The sequence below is a fragment of the Typopeltis vanoorti genome, chromosome 13, assembly GCF_054136105.1.
Source record: "Typopeltis vanoorti isolate ZY-2024b chromosome 13, IOZ_Tvanoo_1.0, whole genome shotgun sequence".
Classification (NCBI taxonomy): domain Eukaryota; kingdom Metazoa; phylum Arthropoda; class Arachnida; order Uropygi; family Thelyphonidae; genus Typopeltis; species Typopeltis vanoorti.
In genome coordinates this window covers 107,983,662-108,004,054 of record NC_143561.1, presented here as the reverse complement: position 1 = coordinate 108,004,054, position 20,393 = coordinate 107,983,662, and the positions used below count along the sequence as shown (strand labels likewise).

The 20,393-nt window shown below is 36.1% G+C and overlaps 1 protein-coding gene across 1 annotated transcript in view; it reads right to left on the bottom strand.

The window, feature by feature from the left end:
• Window positions 1-11,601, bottom strand: part of LOC150100450 (patched domain-containing protein 3-like) — a 33,851-nt gene extending 22,250 nt beyond the window's left edge. The window contains exon 1 of the mRNA XM_090402960.1: window positions 10,605-11,601. Within this exon, the coding sequence (XP_090259086.1) occupies window positions 10,605-11,601 (997 nt within the window). The remainder of the gene's footprint in view (window positions 1-10,604) is intronic.
• Window positions 11,602-20,393: the final 8,792 nt, after the last annotated feature.

The following is a 20,393-nucleotide window of genomic DNA, read 5'->3' as shown; positions in this document are numbered from 1 at the left end:
CCAATTCCTGTTGCCTACGGAATTTCGTTCGTGGTTTATTCACATGAATAGCTTTTGAAATGCGAGATGCTTCGAGGGTGAACGGAATGAAAAAACAGTTAAAAATAGTGGGGGAGGGACGTAGACTATATAGAAAGCATCAGCAGACAGCCTGAATTGCCGTCTAAGATTCCTTCCACACCCATCAAAACGTTCCCAAATGTCCTCAATTCAAGTAGATTTACAAGGATATAGTAGACTTCTATATGAAACTAGCTTATCTTTTAATTCGCGGTATTTATATGTTTCCAACGTTTCATTTATCTGTATTTTAAACTTAATTGTTGGATGCAAATGTATGAAAATTCTTTGATTATAATATTTGAAGGTTAGCAGGGACTAACGACTCAGAATACCAAGCCTAAGCAATTAAAGAGCTATTGAAGGACAGAATGAGAATGAGGTAACTTACATCAGATTACGTGATTCGTGATAGGTAAAGAGGGGGAACGACTAAGAAGTGGGTGAGTCCACTTTCCAACCAATAGATTGTCGGATCGAATAGCTAGAGTTGTATTCAATGGGAAGAATGGATGTAGATGAATGAAAGAGGATTAGACGTTGGTTCAATATGTTTAGTCCTAGACAATGAAACACTGTTCATGAAAGTACCTATAAAAAAGTATAATATAGAAACAAAATACTTAATGAGGTTAAAAAAGTAACTAGAGGTCGCTTTTCTCCACCATCATTAGGTACTTCGTTTCTAGATTGGTTGGATTTTGGATTCCACAGAAGAGAAGTGTTTTGGAGGCTGAAGAAGCTATGGATGTAATATGTGCATACCAGGATAATCTAGATATAAAATGATTTTCACAGCTTATCCTGGTATGTATACCCAAGATGAAAAAACTCATCTCGGTTGGCGAGCGGAATGATATCAAAAGTAAAACTGGATGAAGTTCGATCTGTCTTCGTAATAAAACGGATTTTGTTTTGATAGCACTGAAATTTACTATATTATCTTCACTCACCTAAGAATGACGAGATGATAAGATGAGATTTTGATATCTGTAAGTGGTTGTACATATCAGTGTTTTGATGGGAAGAATTTGTTGAAGTTGGAGGTGGAAACGCTGTTTATTGGACGAAGATTTGGTCACATTCTGTCTTTTTTTTGGGGGGGGGGGTATAATTTTATTTTTTGCCATTTTTGTCCCATATTTTCTGAATTTTGTGTTGCTTTTTTACATCCACAGTGACATTACTATTTGGTTAACTTAGTTGGAGCAGGAAGCTGAGGCGACGGGATTTGCACTTAACTCTCACACAGGGAATGCCGTGGCTCCAATCCGACTTTGGCCTTAACAGTGCATTCGGAAAATCTTCAAAGCATTACCAATATGCTCGGGCCTATTATCTAGCGCTGGGTCCGCAGAAACACTTTACATTCCACCATCGAATGGAAGAATGATACTAGCTCCAAATTTATTAAAAATAGTGTTCATCCTATCCAACAAGGTTATTACAAAAATCTTTTGGCGCCTACTCTGGAAACCAAACATGACAATAACCACTTCACACCTCCAATAAACAGGGAGATAATATTTTCACCAGATGATAAATGTCATCTATCACCTGGAGGTCTAAATGGCATTTCTCGCAACTAGGGAAGATATGCTTATGAGGCAGTAATACTCTCCTCAAAAATCCATGGGCAAATTTCCCTATGGTGTTATCAAGAACGATCTGAAATCAAGAATCATCAGTGTTCCGAGATAAACCATCAGTTTTATCTCGCATTTAGGAAACTGACAATATCGGTCAGCTCTCGATAACAGTAGAAATATCCTTACTAAATGTCTTTGTTGTCCTCCAGACCTCTACTTCTCTCTCTCTCTCCCCATTAAACAACTTGCAGGAAACAATTAATCGAACCCTTCTTCCATTTATCTCCCGTAAGGCGATGGAAGAAAGCCGTTCTTACCAAATTCCTGTCCCTACTTTTATCTCCTTAACATATACTTCCCCCTCTGTTTTCCTCATGTTTTTGTCTATACCTTTCCCCCTTCAATCATTCTTCTAGTTAATGTATAATCCGCTTCTTACCTAGTATCTCCTTTCGTCAGCCAGCATTTAACCGGTAAGATACCTCCTTCCTTGATTCAAAGGAGTTATTGTTGAGGCGTGACGCTTTGAGACATTAGCTGCTGTTAAACTCCAAACAACGCATCGTCCATATATAAAATCACTTAACAACTGTGTTTGTGTTCTAGGACAGTTAAATACATTTATTGATCTTTTATTTCTTCCATTTAGTTATGAGATCAATTTTTCATTAGCCTAGGCTGTATTGCGAATTTATAACTAAATGAAAAAAAATAAAAGATCAGTAAACATGTTTGATTGTATTTTAACACCTGTATGGCATATTAAGCTGTAATTGAATCCGCAGTCCGCGCGGTTAGCCTAGTGGCTGTGCGCTTCGCAACCATATGATTGGGAAGGAGTGTCCCAGGTTCGATTCCCGTCGAAGACGTGAGGAATTTCAGGATCAGCCATAGCCAAGTTAGCCGGTCTTGGGCGCGGGCAGTAGGGTTTTTTTTCTGCCAGTTTATCTGGCGTTTTTCATCCCGCAAGCAGGCAAACCAGCCCCGTGAACACACACACGGATCTACAGCTATAAATATACTTAACTATATGTTAATATAGTTGATATATATTAATATATAAATTGAACTATGCACATGACTAGAGTAATTGCACCAGTCAAGTTCAACTTCTGAACTTTATTTGCACTTCTAAAATTGCTGATAAGTAGAATCAATGTTCTGATAGTTCTCATACACTTAATAATCCCTAAAACTAAGTTCTGTATTTTTTCGAAAATTAAAAATAAAAAAAAAACATTTCGACGAATGATTAAAAAAAGGTTGTTTTATCACATGGATCATGTTAAGAGAAACCTAAGAAGGATGGGAGTTCGGGATAACTAATTTATTAGCCTTATTTATTATGCTCCATCCTTATTTGCTCAAATTTGCATTGGAAATACATAACCTATATTTTGTTCTCGCTAAAGGTCAAAGCTAGTTAACTGGCAGGAGACCTCCACATAAGAAATGTGAGAGCTGACCTGACCTTCTGAACTAATGGCCAATCTTACTTCCTCGTAGTATATCCCGATAACAGGTATCTTCTATATAGATACAAACGAGGGATTTGGAATTTTTTAGCCGCAAAAATTGTATCCTTATTGGCTTAAACCCAAACAAAATGATATAATTGCATAGACTGTGAAGGAAATGCTAATTGATTCAGCCAGAGAGGCACATGCGGTGAAGTTGACTGCAACGATATAAACATACATCAGGACTTCATGGTGGACTCACCACGTCAGGAAGAAAGAGAAAGCATATTGAAAGTTCTTAGCCAGTAAGTCAACTTGTGCTCTGAGAGCATACAGAGAAAAATGTAAGAAAGCAAAGCAGTGTGTAAAAGTAGCTAAACAAAAGTCAGGGGGAACTCTTGCGTTAAAATATAAAAGATAAAGATCAGGAAGATGACGAAATGTTCTGGATGCTATTGAAAATTCTTAGAAATGGAGGGAAGAGGATTTTAAAAATCAGAGAACATAAAGATGATATAAAAATCTGAAGATATTTTGGATGTCTAGAGTAATGACTTCGAAAAAGTATTAAGTAAGATATGCAATAACAGAAATGTGATAGGAAATATTCAACAGAAATGTGATTTGGGAGTACTTGAGATATACAAACGTCCATAAAATGTGTGAAGGCAGCTGGAGTAGATGAAATTCGGCCAGAAATGCTCAAATATGGAAATATCAAAGTCTTACAGTGGCTGCAGTGCATAATTCAGAGGGCCTGGTCAAATACTAGATTACTGGATTAAACCTGTCGTGGTACCTGTCTATAAAAAGAGAAATAAAGTTGAATGTGAGAATCACAGAGGAATTTACCTACCGAGTTACTTCCTGGTAAGATTTATGCAAGTATACTCGAGAATAAGAAACATTGTGAAAGCGAAACTTGGAAAAACACAAACTGGGTTCAGGACAAATAAACGTTGTCAAGATTAGATTTTCACTTTAAGACAAATAGTTGAGAAATCGTAGGGATATGACAAGGATATGTATATTTGGAAAAGACATACGACAAGGTGCCAAGAGAAAAACTTCAAAGCACTACAGTTATGGCACATGATATCCAGAATTGACGGAGGTGCAGGAAGGCGGTCCGATGTAAAATCAGGTGTGAGACAAAGATGCACACTGTTTGCACTTTTCATCTGTATGCTTCACATTATTGGAGGTGTTCAACTCAGCTATTTACTTAAAAAATTAGATTTCTTACTTTACTTCAAATCAGACTTCTATGGACGATATTTTACTTTTCAACAAATCCAGTTGAGGTCTGTAGGATTCCCTAACTGTAGCAAATTTGATATGAAAATCGACAATGAAACGACAGAATGTGATAATAGGTAAGAACACGTTGAAAACATTAACTGCATCCTAAATAGGAAACCTATAGACACAACTACTCGTAAAACATTTCAACTATTTAGGCACTACATTTGTGTTTGATTCCAAGATGGCAGGAAAAAGATCCAGAGGAAGACCAACATGTAGGTGAATTGATGTAGTAAGATATGTCTTAGATGACTGAAATAATAATAAAAAAAAAAACTCACTGTGTTGGAGTCCTGACAGGTAAAATTCATTTAGAGGATTATCGACAGGAAATGAATTTGATGATGTTGCACATAAACCTTTTTGTAAATGTCTGAATTCAAAATTCGTAAGTGAAAAGAGAACCGAGGCATTTGAGATGTACAGAAGTTTCTTTTCAAGATAACTTTAATGCCTAAAAGTGTTTTGTTGACACCCCCCATCTCGGAATGTGCATTTCAAGGTTTTATATGTTAAGTAAGCATTTTCGTTTCCTTTTTTTCGTATTATAGCTGTTTAATGTTTATTAGTTTAGAACATGATTGTTTTTTTGTTACTACGGCTTCCTCAAGTGTCCAAACTGCAGAAGGGGAAAACAGTTTTTCTCTTACCAGATAAGATCGATGCTTCATGCTGTCAAAACATTTCATATTTTGTGTTCTTTCCTTGAAGAAACGAATGCTTTCTAAGATAATACGCTCTTGGATATTTTTGGAATACAGAGAAGTGATTTGGAGAAAAAAAAAATTTTTTTTGGGGGGGGGGGGATCTGCCCTGAATACTGCTGCTTACATTGGTATTCCTACAAGTTTCTTAAGGAACTTAATGAAATCTTTCGGCACTCGATCTATGATGCCACTTAAGAAATGAACTTATATTTCACAGATAACTTACTGTGGGTATCAACGGATGAACTCAGCAACACATCTGGCTTAAAAAAACGGTTCTCAAAACCAAATACTTTTAGAATTAAAACTATTCCGCAAAACACGCCATAAAGCTACAATAATTTTTCTATTTTGCATTATAATATTGATCAGTTAAAAAAAAAAAAGGCGGGGCGGGGTTCGGATATGAGGTTCTACATTTGATATAGGAGACTAATCGGAAATTAAGGCTCCCTATCCCCCCCCCTCAAAAGTGCAGGGATGTCCCGACACGTTCTATTCAGGAACTTTGAATCAAAGCCTTGTCACTTCCGGTATTACAATCCCTTCGAATTGTATGAAGTCTGTCGGCGACTTCCAGTTTACAAGGGAAGTTGTGTTTTCTGGAGGTTAACACCCCCCAGATTTACAATAAGGATCAGATACGAGGAATGATTATTCATTTCTAAGTTTGTGCATCACCATGTGTCACTTCCTCTCCAGCCCTCTGTGAATAAACACAAGGGTTCTCTCTGTCTTTACAGGAAACAAGAGGTTACTGACGCAAGTGTAGATGGTCTCTTTGTGTATCTAGTTGCGCGTTACTGACTGCCGACACTGAATAAAACACTTCATAGAGATGTTAGTTTCCGGTTCGTCACACCATTTCACTTCAGGGAAACAGTGGGGAAAAACACTCAGTGAGTAACAAGGTTTATTGTTCACCAGGTGGCGTTACAAAATCCTTAGTTGCTCGCATAATAGCGTTTTGTTCAATGGGTTTTGACTTGTGTGTATAAACAGAGCTACGACAGACTTTTTTTTGTCGTCCAAATTTGCGCCTATCATATCTAGATTATTTTCTTACTAGCTTATCAAAAACAATATGTTGTGCATATTAGTTAATTAATAATTGTTGTGCGTATTAGCGATATGCTGTGATGTAACAATATCTACAAGTATATCTGTTTGTTGATATATTGACTAACGGAACTGTTACAATAGTGAGTTGGCAGAAGGAATGATTTCGGTAATGTAATGGATGATCCAGACAATCTATTATTAATTCAGGATTGTTTCCATTAGTCGGGAGCGGAGAATCTGATGTTCTCATTTTCTTGTGAATATCTATATCATCACATTACATAATGTTATATAAAATTTCTGCCTGAAAATAAGGAAAAGAATAATAAATTGATCCCGCACCTTTCTTTGTTTTAATGTATCGTAGATCCACCGTCATAGAATCACTATAAATGTCGGTACAATTATAAAAATTTCAGTTCAAGGTAACTTTTATCCCTGACCTCGTTTCCTACAACACATTGAAAGTTTATCTACAGAATAATTTTCAAGAAAGGCTGAATTACAAATTATAAATACAATTGACCTCTGACATTAAAATATTCTACAAAGTTGTCTAAGTTCATGAAATTCTGGGAGGGGGGATGAAACATTCTTGTTGCTTCATGTGCAGAAGCATTGAGATGATGTTTGCAATCCTTGTCATTTAGGTGAACACTTCGAGCATCAACAGAAGCAACCGACTATAATTATTTGTGAAACAAACGGTAATCGATCGGGAAATGGGATCTGTGTTGGCAGACAGGAGAGCAACAGCGTCCTATATGATCACCACGTCAAACAGTGCTGTTTTATCATTAAGGATTTGATTAAAGGCCCATATGGAACGCTTGCGATTAGAAGAGGAAATTAGGTTATCTCTCCGCTCCTGTGATTTTGTCGAACGTCCACGTGCGCTTCTCTCCACCTTCTTGAATGGACTCAGAACTATGTGAGAGTTATGAGCTGTATACCACATCACTTATACATTGTTTGGGCGCTCTTTCTTTTTTTCTCCTTAGGATTTCTTGAATAACCCTAAAACAAGTTCGTCATCTTGCAAGAGAAGGGGGAGAGAAAGAATTAAAAAAACGAAAACATAACGAATTACTGTTGGATGCACATCCGGTTAGCATAAAATCAACTTGGGTACCTGCGCATCCCTGTGACGTCACAAATTAAATGATTACGTCATTCTATAAATTGCACTACAACTACGGATTAAGTATACATATGCTTTTTATCTGTCATTTTATTTTTTATATTTTTTATCTAAATGTATTAAAATGAATTATTTTTAAGGTTACGATTGCATTTATATTATGTAAAGATGTCACATTTTATAAAATACGATTGCTGTATAAAAAAAGTACGTCTCAAGTAATATTTTTACAACTAGCAATTTCTGATACTTAATTTATGCACATATAGTTTGGGAATTAACATTTTGGATTTCGCTTTTGCATTTCAAATGGCATTTAATTTACGTGACATACTTGAATAAAAAGTATTTGACATCGTATTGCGACAAACGGCATATATAATACTGAAATACAAATTGTGATTAAATTTTAAAATAATTTCGTGTCCCTTTAACACCTCCCCCTTCTTGGAAAGGTGAAAAACTCATAGTTTGGAAAAACAGTCTTAGCCAGCCTGGTTGACCGAGTGGTTTACGTTCACTCTATCCAACAAGTCGCGGATTCGAATCCTGTTTGGGATGTTTGGGATTATCTTTAGATGGGAATGCATTTCATTGTCTTAATGTACTATAAGTGTACAATTGTTTTGTGGATGGGAGTCATAAAAAAACAATTCAGACTTATGCAATATTTGAGACTTGGCATGCAGTCGACAAATGGATTTTTTTTTTTTTTTCATAAATCCAGCCATCAACATTCTGTCGATTATTGACAGAGCTGACTACCGGATGACAGCTGATGTAACAGTGTAGCGGTTTTTCTCCGCCAAGATTTCTTTAGCATGTTTTTGTCTCCGTAAGCTACTAAGACGATTCCTTTACTTTCTATGGCAAAAAGGTGACCCGAAACTTTTTCTCCAGAACGTATGAGTTCGACCTATAAAGCAGGAACAGCAAGACACCTGGTTCTTGTACTACCTGCCTTACAGCTAAAAACTATTGAAATCGACTTGGAACACGTCCTGATCATTCACTACTCGCTCACGAGCAAGAACCTGTGGACGAGAAAACCAGAAGTTGTAAAACAGCCAATAGAAACGTCAGACCTGTGTAGTGACCTATATATCCCAGCCTTGGTAACATCATTAAATGTGGCCACTGCTGTTCAAGAAAGAAGGAAAGTAGACAAAATAAAACAGGAATAATAAAGGGGGGATGAGAAGGAGAAATATCTTGAATATTTACCGTGAATTCTGGAAATACTGTGGTCCTTAGGAGGAAAGTAACTTTAAATGGAATTTTAGAAAACTGTTGTGTGTGCGATGCGATATTTTATTGTTAAATATATGTAGCTTAGTACTATAGAAAATGTTTTAACCTACTGTATAAGAAAATACGCAAAATAGAAATACATAACATTTATAAAAACTACATTTAAAATATGTGCTGCATACATAAATTTTCTTTAAATAAACTGAACCTAGAAAAGAGCTTCAGATCTCTTTACAGGTAGGTACGCTCAGCTTGGAATATCGCAATAGCACTTGAGATACAATTCATCTTGAATAAAAGTTAAAAATGAAATGACTGTTATTGGAAAGTTTCGCTGAGAGTTCAGAAACTTGAATAAGCCTTGATGATGTAAAACAACACCATTGTATGGATCAAAGAAAGAGACCAAATACTTGTCATGACCACGCGTTTAAGATGCTAATCTCTTGTGTTCAATGCTTGGCCTCACGAAGTGTATGAACAGACAGAACGTGCCCTAATTCATCCAAGCGTTGTCTACAATTGGCCTCTTTCCTTTGGCAAACTTTCTTGAAAAGTATGAAATGTCAAAAAAGTAGGCATCAGAGAAATTAGAAATAAGTCGTTTACTTTTTATGTCTGCAGTTAGATAACTTAAGTGGTTTGTTGTATTAGTTGAGTATTCTCGAGTGGAACATAACATACAGTTATATCAGCGTGCTGTGATTATTTATGTAATTATTGAGCGAATTATGAGGACTTAGCTCTGATACAGTTTGATATTTTAATCGATCTGGAATCAATTTAGCACGTCCATCCATATTGGAAAATAATCTCACTAAAAATCGATCTTCAATGTTTTATTGTTAATAACATTCAAACTTTAATCCGATTATTCTCATAGAGCTAATTTACTTGCAAAGAGTATAAGTGTGTATTTTCAAATGAAATCCGGACGGCATTACTTAATCAAAAAATAAATACAACTATTTGTTCATATGTCCACACTGAGGAACATTTTGATTCACTTCATATACTGGGAGTGTGACTCTTCAGGAAACTGACTACAAATGACTTACGCAAAACATTCATTACTTAATACTTGTATTAACTAAGCAATAGTTTTACTTTGAACTCTATGAAGTTTTATGCTTCCATTTATGTGAACAAATGACGTAGAATGCATATTTTGCAATGCAGTAAAATATTACAAGTTGATTTATTAAAATCTGAAAACGTGTTGAAAAAAAAAAATAGAATCTTTAAAACGTGTTATAAAAAGAGAAGATTAAAAAAATAGAACTTCAGTTTATTTTAAAAAAATATGCTTAGACCAACAATTTTTTTAAAAAGAAATAGTCTGTCGTCTAAAACACCATTTTTCTTTTTATATTTCTAATTGTTATTTTAAAAATCAACTGCATATCCATGAATGGCTAGAGAATAGTCTCCCTCCATCGTTAAATTTGAAATAAACAATGATACAACTTATTCAAATGGCAGAAATTTACTAGATGTTTCCCTTCCCCGTTCGTTCGTTCTCCATAGAAAATTAATAAGTGAACCTGCTATTTTAACATTATCTTCTCGGTTTTCCCAACTAAGATGAGACACAATACAAGAAAAGGAGATCACATAAACCGTGACCAATTTCGAATTATATTTTCAAATGAACAATCTTGTTCGCAAACAGGTATATCCAGTTTCTAAGGTTTTCGCAATTCATCTCGTTCTTTAGCCGACATCCAGTAAACAAAATTAGGAAGAGGTTTTTTTGATTCGCAAGATAATAGCTTTAGCAATACCGTTTCAGAAAATATAGGACATTAGTATTATAGATCGGTGCAAAAACGTCACAAAAAAATCGAGTAAGAAGTAGATTATGTAATCCACCTATGTATAATTCAAACGTTTTTTAGTTTTGGTATTAAAAAAGAAAGTAATATCATCAAAAATTAAAGGGAAAAACAAAATTGAAGAGATGGAGAAAAAGAAAACCTAATTAGTAAACGTTGTTATGAAACTGTTTATAACGCTAATAGCTACTTACCAAGCATTAGAAATGGGGCCGCCATATTGATTCCAATGAACTCCATTCCTGAATAAACCATCAGACCAAATGCTGCTCCCACAGCCATTGTTGACGATATACATCCAATAATTCCTAACCAGGGCTTGCTCCGGACCCAGTCCACCATCATGCAAGTTGCAATGGAGAACGTTAGCATGATGATAATGGTCAAACTGAAGAATGGGACGACACTCTGGGTGTTTCTCTCGAGCTCTTGAGGTAGAGTAAAAGAAGTGAATACGGCAACGGTGAAATTTTCAAAGTCGTGGTCGTTAATAAAGTCAACGAAGGTATTTTCCCACTTCAAAGAAGTTGCTTTTCTCTTGGGAGTGGAGTTGTCAAGAAAATAGTACAGCGTCACGGCTTTGGCTGATTCAATTATTCCTAATTCGTCCGTTTTGACACCTCCCAGAAAAGCCCCCACGAAGAAAAATTTGAAATTGGCTTCGTCCATCATTAAGGGGTATTTGAGAAGGTACGCCCCCTTCTCGATCTCCGGTATTCGATCCAATAATTGGAGCACTTCGTTGTTGAAGCACTTCCCGCGTTTCTTGGCACAAAGGTCCCCGTAGGTCCACTTACGGTCATCGTATTCGACCGTGATGTTGTCCACCATCTGGCTGAGACGCACCACCTCTTGAAACACTCCGCGTTCCAGCACCGACCGATCGTCTTTCGCTTCAATGATGAGTCTGCCAAAAGGAAGAATTTTCGTGATACGGCCGGGGTCAAAGTTGAAAGACAGATTTAGAGGGAATAAATTTTCGATGAGTTTTCGCTCCTCTTTTGCGGGTCCGGTGGTCGGACTAAATAAATACTCGGGGTCTTCCTCGTACACCATCCTCTGAAGTCCACTAGCTAGCAAGCCAGAAAGTAACAACGGAACGATGATAAAATATCCCGGATATCGACCAACTACGTAGCCTAACTTCCGAAACATCCACGTGAAGGCTCGGTCGATGCAGTCGCACTTCATGTCGAAAGAAAAAATAAAGCGATCAGACAGAAGGATGAGTTATAGTTCTTCGGATGAGGATGTACGGTCGCTTTCGAAGTGATAAAGACCAAAGGTGTCGAAGAAATGAAGCGTTCTTTTCACCTACGAGATGGATATTCCATGATGTGCACTAGAAAACCAGGCGGCGATGTCGTAGGACAGCTGCGCATACACCAAAGTGAAAACGAACTGTGTGTTATCTAGCAGGCTCTTTGGTTGTACAGGTGGTTACCTGACTGCCCTCTAGCGTGATGAAGGAGAAGTTTGCTTAAATTGGTAAACTTAATGAAAACGAAGTGCAGCCACTGTTGTCTTGACAACACGTTACCTGGTTACCAGTACTACTATAGAAACGAACGGGTATCAAGCAGTTGTTTGAATGCTACAACTGTTCGCTTGGAGATAATCGTGTAGGCTTAAGTTGTCTCTTTTTAAGTATCCAGCTCGCTGTTCCTTTGCTTGTTGCCGGTCTGTAAAGTTCCCACACGACTTAAGGTGGCCTACTTCTTTCTTAACTTCCTTTACAATATGTGCGTGGCGCTGCATGCATGTTCGTTTACCCACTGCCTCAGTTAACGGAGAGACTGGCATAGAAATAAAAACTAGGAGATTAAACACACTTACAGTTCTCTTCGGGCTACGAAAAACCGGTTGTACGTTGACGTCATCGTATACTGCCAAGAAGTAAAACCGACAAGACGCTTATTGGTTCGTTCAGAATCCCCTTACACGAACCAAGGTTACGATAAGGGGAAAATTTGGTATTTAATTCATTTCAGACGTCATCGTTATTGTTTCAAGAACGTAGATTAACTATTAGGCACGTGTTTGTTTTGGAAAACTTTCCTAGAACTAGAATCAAGAAGTCAAAAAATAATAATAAAATCAATCATAGGATTATTACTAATTATTGATGTCAAACAGGTTCCGTCTATAACGCAATTCGAATGACGCCGACTTACGTTTTTAATTCCTTAATTAAAAATACAATTCGGAATCCAGTTTGATGTTTGCACCTCTCAGATCCAGTAGATGAAACGGATTTGGACCGCCCGACTTTATATTGTATTCGTTTACGAGCTTGCGTAGTTCACATTGTTAAAAAAAAAAAAATGACGTGATTGTTGGATTTATTTTGCTATGAATAGGATGACAACTTATTTCATTGTTAATCGGCTGCTTGCATCCTTTTCATCATGCTTATATTTCGTCAACAGCTGTGTAGGGCGGAATCTCGTGACACCTTCCTGTAATCGCTAGCTACAAAGCGTGCCATCGATTACTTAATTTTGCCTTCAAGTAATTTTGAGTTGGAAGATTTTGTTCTAATAAAATTACAGAATTACTTAAAACAGGATTATTTTTAGATATCGCACATTATATAAATGATGAACCGCGAAGCACCAAGAACAGTTGAGGAAGAAGAAAAAACTCATAAAGATTCGAATTCAAGATCTCACCCAAAGAGCATTTTGATATCGATTCATCCACGGAGGCTCTGCTGGATGACGTCTTTGTCATTCACCTTACAATGAAAGCAACATGTTTGTGCAATGGTACATCGGGTCACTGTGAGTCACGAAGTGGTGGAAGCTGGCTGGGGGTTAACGAGAAGGGGTACCATTAATATGTATACTCGTAAAGAACGGGGGGGGGGTCATTCTGTGAACGCTTGCATGACTTTGAACATGCTATATTCAAAACTGTAGTTTCCTGTTTTCGGGTAATTATGAATATAGCGTGTTTGCGAAAAGCTACTGAGTCTTTGTTCTGGGGTACACAGACCTCTGAATTTTCGAGTATAATGGTGAATTCTGTTGTTATTGTAACATTTATGCTCATTATTTGGTATGAAGATCATTAAATTGGTTTATTTAACGACAGTTATGCATAAGTTTTCTGCTTTGTTGATAACACTAATGGATCAACTTCTTAAAAGGTCAAGAGAATCTAATTGCTGGTAAGAAGAGGGATAGTTTTATTCAGCAGTTGTTATAAAAATAGCTACTGATCGTGCTATGAGTTGAAAAGGACTAAAAATTTCTTTTAAAAATTAAAGGAAACAGGATTTTCCTATAGGACTATAAAAAAGGTGAATTCTGGGATTGAGTGCACCTTTTGATACTTTAACCTCCTGGTATTCGCTACCCTGACATTCAATAATTTAAATTAAATATTTATAAATCAGTGATCTCGTGATACTTTATTCCTAGGAGTAATCCTTGAAAATAAGTAAAAGTTACGACATGCAGTTATGCACACGTATGCATTCACTAATAAATTCTGCAAATATTTTAAAATAGTATTTGTTTCATTTATTACCAACAGTTTGTAATAGATTGACTTCAGAGTATTGTTGAATTTAATTTATGCACATTTAATAACAGGATTACCGTTATTGCGTGTTGCTGGGTTTAAACAATGCTCTTCTGAGAACTATCATTGTTGCAGCCATTGTTTCTAGTCACCTTCACGCGACTGTAATTACATTTTTATTCACATCTTTAAAGAAAAATACAAACAGTTAATGACCACTCACAATGAAATTTTATTTTCAACCTAAACGCAATTAGCCAGTTTCGCTGATATATTCTTCCTGGATTCAGATTTTATTATGACTGTAATTATAAATAAGGTATTTAATTTTCGGATCTTACGGGGATAAAATGTACTCCCACCCCCGTACTTTCCTTTACTTAGTCATAAACAGGAAGCAACTTTAAAGGGCTTCCAGGAAGCACCTGGGATTATATCCCTCCTTTGTTAACACACCAGATGCGCTCTTCGTAATTTGTATAGCAGCTGTTGAGTGTAAATGCTGACCAATGTATTGTAAAAATAAATAGATCCCTTCTCTTTATTAGTAAATGATCAAAGAAAACATTGATAAGAATAAAAAAAAAAAAAAGTGTTTAGCATTTTAAAAAGAGACGGTTTATCAGTTGCCTTCCATGATTTTTAATAACTGATCAGAAGGGATCAGTTATCAAAATTGTTGCAGGCATTTTGTAAATAATTATATCTAGATTTATTATTTTATTTATTTATTGCTACCAGAATAATCAATCTCATCTCAGTAAACCGGAGAGGTTTTCCTTGGGACTCTCCATTCAAGACCAAACAAACACGTTCAACATCTGTGGGATTTTTACATTAATTTCCTGTTTTTTTTTTTTTTTTTGCTTGAATTTAATAAGTACTTTCATCCGTTATAGTTTTCCTTCTATTCCCTCCACACCATTGATCCCCTCCTCTTAATGTTTCCTAACTCCCATTTTCAAGGTTAGCAATACAGGTAACCTCGTATAACGCGGTCTACAAATAACCCTTGTTCAACGTGGTACTTATACAACACGGTTCTGATTAAAACACGGTCTACAAATTGTAGTAACCCTTTATCTTTTCATATATTTTTCACCGCGCGACTTAAAAATCCAAATTTTATCTTCGTTAAATTTGCGTCAGCCCGTATCGCGCATGTAGTTATAAGTAGCGAATTTATATTAGGGGAAATACCCTTTAGTACGCATGTACGTCAATTGTTTACAGTATAAAGTGTTTATTGTTGAAAATTGTTTTCGTTTTCTGCCAGGAAAGCGCATTAAAAATCTTAAGCGTGTTAATCTCAAGCTGAGCACTTTATTTCTGGTGAGTTACATACATAATGCCGAGTGGTTAGCGTATCCGCTCTCTAGCCAATAGGCTGCGGGTTCGAATCCCGCGTAGGCATGGATGTTTGTGATTGTCTTCTACCTTCATACATTCCTTCACCCAAGTATAGATATACTTTCCCCCATGGGAGTAGTAGACCCAAAACCTCTCGCAATGGGAGAGGCTTTCACCACTACAGTGGGTGGAAAAATAGGCTGTTCATCATCATCACATACATAATTAATATGTAATGCATTTTTTATTGTAGAAAATTTATTTTTATAGTAATGGTCACTTAAGGGATTTTGCGATATGGTTGAAAACGAAATTAGTGAATTAATTGATGGGGAAACAAATTTAAATGAGGAGGAACTGGTACAATTAATAGATGACGTCGAACTAAATGGCGGGGAAAGTTCTGTCGAAGATTCTGATTGTGATGAATCCATTAAAGAATTCAGTTTAAAGAAATTAGCAGAAGGATTGGACTTGGCAAGAAAGTTAGGAAGTTATTTTACGGATAATGATCCCTCAATGGAGCGCTCCGGAAAATTCACGAGATAATTGGATATTTGTTTAGCTCCATATTATGAACTTAATAAAAAATTGCAGCATAGCGGTAAGGAAGGTCTTATTACTGACTTCTTGATAACTAAACCAGCCGAAGTATGCAATGAGAATTACACATATGATGTCCAAGAGATTTCAAGTGATGACGACGTCCGGCCACTCGTAAATAAAGAACATCTAAGAAATGTTCATTTTGAAGACAGTGATGACGATTAAATTATGCACTTTATTTTATTTTGCCGAAAACATTTATGCATTATGTGCAATGAAGTTTACGTACAATTTGTAATTTTTATAAGTTTATTCTTTGTATTTGTTTCATAGTTTATATGTTTTCTTAACTTACAGGAATTACCAGAATTAAATAAAAATATTTTTTTATTGGATATGTCATTGTTGTTTATATAATTTAAAAAAAAAAACGATTTTGGAACATAACCCTACTTTTCCTATGTGATCTGAGTCTCGCATAACGTGATTTATACATCGCGGTATTTCTATGGAACCTAACCTCCATGTTAGGTTCCTTCAAAACTCAAAACGAAGTATTAGTTAAAATTTAAAATTAGCCAGTGTTAACAAAATTTCGAGTCTCCTGCCATAAGCTGTCAGTGATTTATTACTGTTTATGACGTAATAATCGTTTTCCATCCTGACAAATAAAACTCAACTCAGCTAAACAATGCATTTAATTGTTATGAAATTACTTTGTTACGAATTTTCTTTCTTTCTTTCTTTTTTTTTTTTTTTTTAGATTTAATTTAAATCATCTGACAGGTTTCTGTATACAGTTGTAAGTACAATAATTATAGTGAATTGTAGGTTACAATTCACACTAGGAATTAAAAATCTATGTTCATATCCGCACGGTTACATACAATCGCAAATTCTTTAGATTTCTCATTAATTTTAGTTTTGAAGGTATTTACTATTTGTTTTTTCTTTATGTCTGTCTCGTAATTATCTAAATGGAGTTATTTATATACGTAATGGACTTCATAAATTTCAGTGCTGTTAAAAATTTAATGAGGCTATAAATAAAACATTCAAATAGTGTAAGGAAAGTGTAGCACTCGATACAAAACAACATGCATTTTCGGGTATCATCTTCATTTATGATCGTGTTGCGGGTTTAAAAAAAAAAAAAAAAAAAAAGAACGCAGAAACAGAATGTCTATGGGAAAAGTGATCGGAGGAACTCGGTGAGAGAATGGTCATCTACCAAGTGAATAATAGCCCTCTTCTGGATACAATCTAGCATTCTGAGGGAGGTTTTTTGGGGCACTATTCGTGTTATGCCTTGATCGTCTTGAAAATATCAAGAGGAACCACATGAAATTCTTCAAATCTTCCTATGGTGTGTGTCCAAAGGTGGACAAGCTTAACGAGAAGGTCTGCTATATAACGAAAATAGCAGAATTCAATGACTAACGAACCAATGGTCCTCTAGGTAATGAAGAAGCTGGCTGTTGATGAACTTCTGCATGACTTCTACTATGAGTACTGAAGTGAAGGCGGATGTGACAATTAGATAGCTGATTTCTCTCTTCCTAATAAAGATTAGGAAAAGGCTAGATAAAAACTTGCATCCATGCTGTTGGATATATGTCCAGTTGAGCATGAGCTTTTAAAAGTGATACAGGATGGGTGTTGGTTCTCGAACACAAGCTCTTAGTACAATTACAAGGATGCCATCTCGGCCAAAGGACTTGTTAGTTTAAGATCATTGAGTAATTTTCTGATATCCTTCTAGCAAAAGAGACATAGTGAGGATGGTTTGTGGGAATAGTAGGAGGAGATTTGCCTTAATCTTCGGAACAAGAAATGGAGAATAAGAATGACACTAAGAAATCGGCCTTATCTGTAAGAGATGCTATCATTGTTCAATCAAGATGAGATAAATGGAAACATGGAAGGAAAGAAGTTGTGAACCACAGCCTTGGCAACGGAGTAGAATGCTTGAAAGCCATGTGGACAAGATTAATGCATTTGGCCCTTACAAAGTCTGCTTTAGATTTTTTTTTTTTTTTTTTAGTTGTTACGGACTATAGTCCGTAACAACTAAAAAAAGTCTTTAACTTGAACTATAGAATGTATGCTAAGTTTGTTTGTTTTTTTTAAGTCAGAAAATTACAAGTCCTTTTGCATATTCATAGGGCTCACATCACGCCCTTCTTTGAATGGTCGACGATTGCATCCGCAGGATGTTCTCGAACATGCTAGGAGACGTCTATCCATCCATCAGTGACTTTAACAGGCACTTAAGCGCCCATAGCCTTCCAAGTATCCTTCGACTTTCCAACCGTAATATGAGGATAAGGCGGTTACCCCAATGCCTCTAAGTATTCTTGTCTGTAAATTGCGTGTTCTACTGACCGGTTTGCCTGTTTTGAGGGACGAAAAACCCGAGTTTCCGGGAGAAAAACACTCTACCTGCGTATAAGACCGACTAACTCATCTTTAGTCGAAAGAGACCAGATAAAGGTTCCTCACGTCACTGACGGGAATCGAACCCAGGTCTTTCCGACCAAAGGGCCTTCGTCTATACTGACTGAGCTACGTAGGCTTGCTATGAGACCGCAGATCTTCCTCACTGGGAATACCTTGCAGACATCATGACTACACTTTGGAATCATGAAGTGTCGAGCGTAATCGATACATCACCGGCAGGTGATGTATCGATTACGATATACTGTTGATACTCGAATGCTGTTTCCATATTTTTAACACAATGACATAACGTGGGTTGTATTTCTATTCTTTCGTACTTTGTTTTAAAGTATCCAAACATATTTCTTAAGACAGTTGTTTTCCTTCCCTCCCAATACTTGCACTAGTCTTAACAAATCCTTTCACAATCCGTTCCTAGCCTTCCATTGTGCAACTGCTAACATCACACATGACGTCATTACGTGTTTAAAAAAAAAACATTGCAAATCATATTATTAAAGATAGATTATAATTAAAGGCTTCGTCTAATCTATAGTTTTCATCGAATAGACTTTTTTTTTTTTTTGCCAATTCTAAGAAACGTACAACAAAGTATATTTCCTGGAACTTATAATGCTTTTAAAATTTCACACACAAGAATATTATCGTAGTGTAAATTTACGTAGCTTGTAATTAGCAAAGAGCAGATGTTGGCATAGAAGCAGGAATGTCACCGCTTTTTTTTTTTTATTTCGAGAGATCGTGATATAACCTAATTTAGAATTAAGGACAGTAGCTTACAAGCCTGAAGCATGTTGTAGACGTTCCTCTGATTGTAATCCATATATGTTAACATATCCACGCGGTACAACTCATATCTTAAATGAAAAATGTTCGCCCCTAGAGACACCCCATTAATTTTAATGGGTAATTTGGTATTACCGATAAAGCAAATGAAGCTAGTGTATTATGTCTGTTAATTGAATATCCTAAACAAGATTTGAACCCAGTTCTTTCTAACCAAAGAGGCATCATCCGTACAGACTAGGCTATGGGAGTTCATCGGTTTAGGTAGCAATAATTCTTATGCATTTTCCGTGCTCATATTAACAGCTCCCAGTATCATATGATGTGTCATTTGAGAACAAGGTGATGTTGCGTTTTATGCCTTTTTTTTTTAAATTAATTCTGGTAATTCTGTTCATTAATTTATATCGTGTCTTAGAAGTAATGTGGGCCTAAAGGATTTCGGTTATCAGAGCACAAAATACATGTCTTGAAAATGAGCTTTACTTTTATTATCATCATGATTTCTAAGAACTAAGAAAACGTTAAGTGTACAACACTCTCCCAGTGTATGTTTAATGTCTATTTGCAAAGTAAGGCGTCCATTCGATTTTTAGCATTCTATTGCTCGTCAAAAAGAAAAAGAAATTGCAACTATTATACTAATTTGGAGGTCATAGCGAGTACAATCAATTCTCAGATACTTGTTCACAAACCAATTTTGGATAATAATATCATGGATACCATTCAGAATATAAATGATGTCTGAGGTTCACGATTTGGTTGGCCGATATGGGAAGCTAGATATGCACAATGTAGTAAAGTTTGCTAGATGCATTAGAACAAGGATTTGGCTTTTGTAACGAAATGACGTTAACAAGTTTGGGAACACACGTAAGGATTATTACTGAACAGTGGTGTTTTACAGGCAGCCAGTCATCAGGCAAAGACTGGAACAGAACCAACAGAACTGCCGATTAAAAACTCACTCCTCTTCTTGACCAGGAAGCGGCCATCAAATTAAACGTGAAAACAATTTGAAATTTAAGGTAAGGCTGGAGTTTAACTCCCTCCCCCTATAGAGAACGATCCGAAGAGATAAATAGTAAATGGAAAAACGGCCCACAATTTTGCAATTTTTTGAAATCTAATTTGTGAAGTATCACTTTAATTAAGCCAATTGCCTATTTGTGAATCACATATTCTGAGCTAAGAATGCAAATGGGCACGATTTAACTGATAGATTTAAAGATTTTTGTGTTTTTTTTTCTTACTCTGTCAACTTACATTACAGACAGATTCATTCCATTGATTTATTTTAATTGATTTGTTTG